The sequence below is a fragment of the Corvus brachyrhynchos genome, unplaced genomic scaffold (assembly GCF_000691975.1).
Source record: "Corvus brachyrhynchos isolate BGI_N302 unplaced genomic scaffold, ASM69197v1 scaffold56, whole genome shotgun sequence".
In the NCBI taxonomy this organism is placed as follows: Eukaryota; Metazoa; Chordata; class Aves; order Passeriformes; family Corvidae; genus Corvus; species Corvus brachyrhynchos.
In genome coordinates this window covers 2,192,821-2,200,085 of record NW_008238664.1, presented here as the reverse complement: position 1 = coordinate 2,200,085, position 7,265 = coordinate 2,192,821, and the positions used below count along the sequence as shown (strand labels likewise).

General features: G+C 46.5%; 1 protein-coding gene across 2 annotated transcripts in view; it reads left to right on the top strand.

The window, feature by feature from the left end:
- Positions 1-7,265, top strand: part of SYN3 (synapsin III) — a 190,346-nt gene that overhangs the window by 171,300 nt on the left and 11,781 nt on the right. For both annotated transcript variants that reach the window (XM_008636394.2, XM_017737803.1), the window contains 2 exons: positions 1,318-1,420; positions 6,972-7,106. In XM_008636394.2, coding sequence (XP_008634616.1) covers positions 1,318-1,420; positions 6,972-7,106 — 238 coding nt within the window. The remainder of the gene's footprint in view (positions 1-1,317; positions 1,421-6,971; positions 7,107-7,265) is intronic.

Sequence of the window (7,265 nt, the reverse complement as noted above, 5' to 3'; positions counted from 1 at the left end):
GATGCTCCTCAGGAGCACAGGTGGTTCCCACAATGGTGCCCCTGGATGCAGGACCACAACAGTGCGTGAGGGGGGCTCTCTTTGCCTCCTGCCTGGCTCATGAAGTCCATAGTTCTCCTCCTCCTTATGCTACTGACTCCTCCTCATACACTGTCTTCCTTGGGGGTCCAGGGTGAACACACTTGGTCTCCTCATTAGGGATAAAAGAGCACCAGTAATCATATAAGTCATAATTTTGCTTCTTCCCAGAGACATAGTGTTCACACAAGTTGATCATTATATTGTAAAGCTATGGGGATTCTGGCTGGCTTCAAGGACGTAAATTTGTTCTTTAGCCAGAACAGCTCTTTCCCCAGTCCCTGTAGGGTCTGCAAAATGTCAGTGTTTTCATGAGACTGTGGCCTTCCCTCCCCTCTCTGCATCTTGTCATAGTCCTGCTTACAGATCTGCTGTTCTGAGATTATTATTTTTATTTAAATGGCTGGGACCACGGCACAGCTGCACAGGAAATAAAACCAGGCTGCCTCATTCCCTCCTCATTTGCACAGCAGGGGGATGTAGTCCCCCCATAATATGCCTCTTGTCATTCTCTCTCCTCCTCTGACACCAGGATAGCTAAGGGGGCACCAGCTCACATTCCCATCCTGGGATGGCTAGGGAAAAGGGCTGCAGCCTGTAGGTCTCCCTCTAACAAACAGTGCCTGGTCCACGTGATGAGACTGCCTGACTAGGAGCAACACCCAAGGGATAGAAGGAGGCAGGAGACTGTAAAAGGATAAAATTGAAAACAAATTGTAAAATGCAGGAGCCACTGCATTACAGATCAGAGAGGGGATGGCTACTCCTCACTAAATTTGACACTCATTTTCTGATCCTATTCCAGTCCTAATGTCCAGGACATCTTATCAGGAGAAAGCTGCCTGCATAATGGAGGGCTTTCAGGCAAAGCCAATACAAATGCTGAGGGGCCAACACTACTGGGAGATTAAATGAGCTAAATATTTATAGCTTGGCTGAATGACAACCAACTGGAGATCTGATGTAAATACCAAGGAGGGAAAGAAACATTTTAAGGTGGCTTTGAGGGCAGGATTGAATCAGTCTGAAATGAAGGGAACTTTAGGCAAGATTCTTTTTTCTTATTCCATCTCCTACACAAGAGAGGGAGTCAAGGACCTAGCAAAGCATATGAAGGACACCTTGTAATAAGGGCTCCCAAATCTCTTTGTGTTCCTGTGGGCAGTGGGGTGGGTGGCTGGTTTTGGTGGACTACCCAAGGACAGCTAATCCTAGGCCATGCTCTTGTGCTTTCTGCAGGTACAGACTCTGGGCAGATGCCTGTGCAGAAATGTTTGGAGGTCTTGATATCTGCGCTGTCAAAGCTGTCCACAGTAAAGATGGAAAAGACTATATCATTGAGGTGAGAGCATGGGCAACCTGAATGCCAGTCTCCTTTGGGAAGTATATCTGCAAGCACGCTGCCTTGGAGTTCACATGCACCAGCGTACTCACTTACCCCTGCGTGCTCCTGCAGTCTCTGTTCCTCCGTGCCCACCCGTATCCTCAGGCCATGGCACACTGATATGTAAGGAACTGATTCAGAGCCCCAGCCAAACTAGCAGATACACAGCAAGGTGTCAGGGTTGAAGTGCCTTCCTTTCCCAGTGTGGGCTGTGAAAGAAAATGGAGAGACATGAAGTGCTTGACCACCTCAGCAGATAATTCAGTTCATTAAAAACCTCAGTTTCTCTCTGAATGAACCTTTCTTCAGTCACTTCCAAACAAAAATCCTAGCTGTATCTAATTTAAAAGAGGAAAATAAATGGTGAGAGTGTAGCAAAAAGTTCACAAGCAACAGGAGAAACTTGATGAAACCAAAAAAAAAGGTGTATTTTCTAAAATCTTTTTGCATTCACTACAGTAAGAGGCCATCAAGACAAAGCACCTCAGAGTTACTATGGGCAATGTGTATTACGCCATTTTGTGTTCAGAGCTGGACAGACTGTGGCTCTGAGAGCTAAAGTGCAATGTGCTCCTTGCCAGGCCAGGAGGCAGATACGGAAGTGGGATAAATAGCACGCTCAGGTCATCCTAACAGGGCAGAGAAGGAAAAGCTGGCCAGAAAATCAAACTGGAAACCGAAGAAATGCCCTGGAGGAGAGACAACCCGGCAAGTAAGCAAGTGCCTCTGTCAGTGTGTGACTTGAGGAGACACAACTTCTGACCTGCTGTAAACTCCACCAACACAGGCCAGCCGAGGAAGACAAGCAGAGCCAGCCTATTGGCTTCATGCAGGGGTGCTGACACACTGGAAAGCTATGTGTGGGAGAGCAGTCCCACCCGCTGAGGGTTGGGATGCTGATGAGAACCACATGAGCCCTCCAGTGACTGCACATTCCTGCATTATGTATCTGCTCTCCCCAGGGAGGGGAGCAGTGACCTGTCAAAGGCCATGTGATAGAAGCGTGCTGCCAGCAACCAAATGCTGGCAAGCCTCTGTCTTTTCCTGAATTGATGGGGCCTGGGCTAATGGGTCTGCTCCCGTATGCAATTCATCAGCACCTAGAGGAGCATCCCCCAGAGCAGACTGTTTCCCTGCTGTGCACTTTCAAATCTCTGTGCCCCTGCAGCTGGGAAAGGAAGAGCAAGAAAGCAGCCTTGCTAGAGACAAGTGTAAGGACATTTGGATTGTGTCCACACATGGTTAGACGTGATATGTGGTTTTCATATCCCTGCATATATTCTTGCACATAAGCCTATGTACGTGCACACACAGCTAGTTCTGGGCTTAAAGATTATATGCCTCTGTCTGGGTATGCCTCTGGGTTTTCACATCTGCCACCGTGTGTGACTGACTGGTGAAGAGCACATCCGTACCCTAGCAGCCACCATCAGCTTGCACACAGAGAAAGGCACGCTCACGCTCCTCTCTCTGTGACCAAGGCAAACAGCAATGCATCTAATATGACACAAATCAGAAGAAACATGGTAGTTTCAGATGGGTCATGCTGAATTACCCCACTGGAGAACCTGACTGAGCAGGCCTGATATACCAACATCTAGCAGGCATTCAGATGCCAGGCTGATGGACATTGTTGGAAAAGGAGCATAGTGCAATATAAGGAGCAGACCAAAGCCAAACAGGCCCCTTTTTATGCAGATCTGAGGGAGACAAGTAATTAATTGCCTCCAGCCAACTTCCTGGGGTACTTTTCTTGTCTGAAACTGATCCCTTGTTTTGCTTTTTTCTTTTGATAGTGGGAGAAAAAAGTTATTTGACAGAGTGACAGTTGTATTTTCTTGGTAAGAAGGAACAGTGTGCTGTGACATTTTACAAGAAAGCATGCCTAAATAGGCTAAACAAACAAGGAATTTGCACAATGCAATTGCAGGCAGTAATTAATTTTCACAGGGCAAAGTAGTTCTTCAGGCAAGATTCACAGAGGTAGTGATGGGCAGTTCTATGAACTGAGATTTATCACAGTGGTTTGTGGCAAACAAAATCAGATTAAGACAGATGGGTTATCAACAGCACCAGAGTAATCTTGCACACATGGTATTTGCTCTTACTTGAACTTCACCTTCTTTTCTTTTCCCATGGCAAACAGCAGGATCTGTTACGTTTCTGCCTTCAAAGCATTAGCACACTTACGTACTACTTTCATGGCTCGTGTTGAAACAGATTGTGAATTTAACAGTAAATGCTGATAATTGTTTTTTCCTCTGCTTTAAAGAACTTTGTCACTTTGAGGAAATATTCAACATAAGTAGTCAGCACTCAATCAGAATTCCTCAAAATAATGCAAGTTCTCCACTGGTGTCAGCAGCCAGATTCTCAAAAGAGCTCAGCAACATGTAGGGTTTAATAATCTCCCCTCTCCCTCTTTATGGTCCATGTGATTTATTCTTCCTCCTGGAAGCATAAGATAAACCCTGACTGCCATACAGCTAAGCTGTGTTACTAGACATGCTCCTTGCTGCCCTGCAAGGAGCCCTGCTCATCCCTTCAGCACTGCCTACCATTCGTTTTGATATGTCCAGTCGCTGGTTTCCTTCCTTCCTTCCTTCCTTCCTTCCTTCTTTCCTTAGAAATCACCTAAACACTCCACTCTTGCACATCAGAGTGTGAAAAAACAAACCCAGGCTTCATCATCAGAAAGGCACAGAGGGACAACCAGGGTGGTCTTTTCCTGAGTCTCTTCTCTGCCTGGGCACTTTTCCTTCACCCCTCACACACCTTATCAGGCAACAGCAGCTGCACAAGGAGCAGCCACTGACCTTGGGCAGCTATAAAGGCTGGGTCCATATGTGCTGACATCTTCTTGCCTTGCCCAGATGTTCTGTGATCACCCAGGAAGGCATGAGTGCAATCTGTCTGTAATTCACATATTCCTCTCAGCCAGCTGATTTATTCAGAATTAGCATTTGTATCTGCCCAATTCCAGACCAATTCACCCTTCCTGGAGGACAGGCATGCTGACATCTCATGATCTTTTCAGTGCAGTGGCAACCAGCTGTGTCATTTTACCCACAGAAATCACTGCCATTTTCAAAGGCTTTCTCTTGTGCATGTGATTGTTCACTCCTGTATTTTCTCTCTCCCACATCTCACATCCCCCTGGCAGACACTGCATATCAGGACAGCATATAGCCTCATCCTTGGTGCACCTTCACTGATTCAGGTGGAACTGCTCCAGGGTTCACTCCCTCTGGGGCCTTTGGTTTATAAAGCACCATCTTCCTCTTCAGCCACTGCAACCACAGAAATAGGAAAAAGCAGTCCTTGAGTTGGGGAAATCAGTTCTGGGGTTCTCAGCACAGGAAAAAAATGGACCTGTTGGAGCAGATTCAGGGGAGGGTCATGAAGATGGTTAGAGTGCTGGAGGTTGTTCAGCCTGGAGAAGAGAAGGATCTGGGGAGATCTTATAGCACCTTCCAGTGTGTAAAAAGGGCCCATAAGAAAGACAGGGACAAACCTTTTAGCAGGGCCTGTTGCAACAGGAAAAATGATTATGATTTTAAACTAAAAGAGGGTACATTCAGATTATATATAAGGAAGAAATTTTTTACAGTGCAGATAGAGGTGGATGCCCCATCTGTGAAGACATTCAAGGTCAGGCTGGATAGGGCTCAGAGGAACCTGATCTAATTGAAGATGTCTCTGCTCATTGTTGCTCATAGCAGGAGTACTGGACTGGATGGCCTTTAAAAGCGAGGTTCGGGCTGTTTTGACCAGAGCCGTGTCTCGGTGACTCCCAGGAGGGCGGGAGCCGGGAGCGCGGCTCGCCTGACTCTCGGCAGGGGAACGGCATCATCTAGTGGTCATACGGCATCATCTAGTGGTCACACGGCATCATCTAGTGGTCACACGGGCCCCTCGCACCGTGCCGTGCAGGGACACGGAGACCTCTTCTCTCTCGGGATCTGTAATGGCCACATTTCCTTTTAAGACAGGAGTGGAGAGGAGGGAAACCTGTGCAGAAACCTGCTGGAGGGTCCCCAGGAGCCCCTGGCTAGTGAGACCCAGATGGGAATTGGCCATTCCCTGGCACTGTTAGGAAGCATCACATTCCTCACGTCATCTCCCAACAGAAGAACAGCTAAATGGATAGTGGAAGGAAAAGCCGCGTTGTGTATTTTGCCAAACACTGACATACAATTTTCTAACCTTCGCCTTTTGCCCCCTGGGCCAAGTAGGCCATGGATATAAACATCAACCCACTCTCCAATGGTACCTTAGTTTAAACTTTCTAGGTAGCTTTTCTAGTGTTCAGAAAAGACACCTATAGAAATCAAACAAAACCATAATTCTGCAAGAAAAGAGCAGAATACAAACTCGGTGAACTCACCTCACTGATTTCCTCTACTTTAAATCTAAAAAAAGAGGGTGCAAAATTTTCCATTTCCCTCCAAGAGTGTTCTCTTGCAGCCTTGCCAGGGTGGAGTGCACTTCCGATTGTTATCTGAGTGTGAGTCAGTGCCTTTCTTGAGCAATTCAACCTTCAACTCTGCATTTCCAGGGATTTTAATGTTTGTTTTAAAAATAAAAGCAAAATAAAATAAACTCTTCCAACCCTGTTATTTTGGTACTATTATATTTACTCCAGCTGAATCTTAACTTCATCAGAGTACAGTTCTTCCTGTGGGATTTAGTTAATGTTTGCAAAGCACTTGATTTATGATGAACTGTTGAAAATTGTGTTTGGGGCTGCTATACAGCTGAGGGTCTGCTGTGCTTCCAGTATTATTGTTGTGAGGCCATTTCTTACCTCAAAGACCCTTCGACAGTTTTCCTTCCCCCATCCCCACGGTCTCACTTCCCAGTTTTCCCCAGCAGAGTTGCAGAACTTGCTTGGGAAGCAGTTGTATCACAGCATTATCAAGAAGACAAGCAGAGAATAAGTTTATTTTCCTGCACTTGGTGCTGGTTTGGTGACATCCTATTCATTACACATCTGTGGTGTTTATTTTCGCTCTCAGGGTGCAGTGCTTTGTGTTCATTAATCCCAAATGTCTCCTGGTTTCCTCCAGCTCTCATTGCTCTCATCTCCTCAGGATTCAGTACATGTTGTTTCTCTTCTCCTGGGGCCCTTTCAATTGCAATGTCACCCCGAAATACTGTGGGACAATGCCAGAGAGTCCTTATCCATCAGAGGCATCTCCTCAGGACATGTGAAGGAGAAAGTTTGTATTTAGTTGATTTAGAAACCTCCAGCCACCATAAGCCTTGGCTTGGCTCCCAAGCTGTGAAGGGAAGGAAGATGGAGAGTTGGGGGAAGTACGTGCTCTTTCCAAAAAATCCTAAGCGAAATCCCAAGCCTGGAAAAGTCAAGCATTTTTCAGCATGAGGAGAGTGGTGACTCCAGATGTTGGCAAGGATGTGGAGACACAAAACAGGTTAATGTAAGAGGTGAGTTGAAACAGGCAGCAGGAAGCCACCTTACTAACTGTTGTTTTTTCTCCTGTGGCAGGTGATGGACAGCTCGATGCCCCTGATTGGGGAGCACATAGAAGAGGACAGACAGCTTATAGCTGATCTGGTTGTTTCCAAAATGACTCAGCTTGTCATGTCTGCTGGATCTACACCGTCACCGCTGAGGCCTTGGGTATGAGTGAATAGAGACCTTGTGACCAAGTTATTTCCCTGAACTTCTTTCTTTCACTCTCCTCGCTGAGTCTGTCACGCAGTCAGACATCCCAGAGAGTTGAACAGCCCCATATGGGAGTGTGGACAGACAGACTGATTCCTGCTCTTCCAAAGGAGA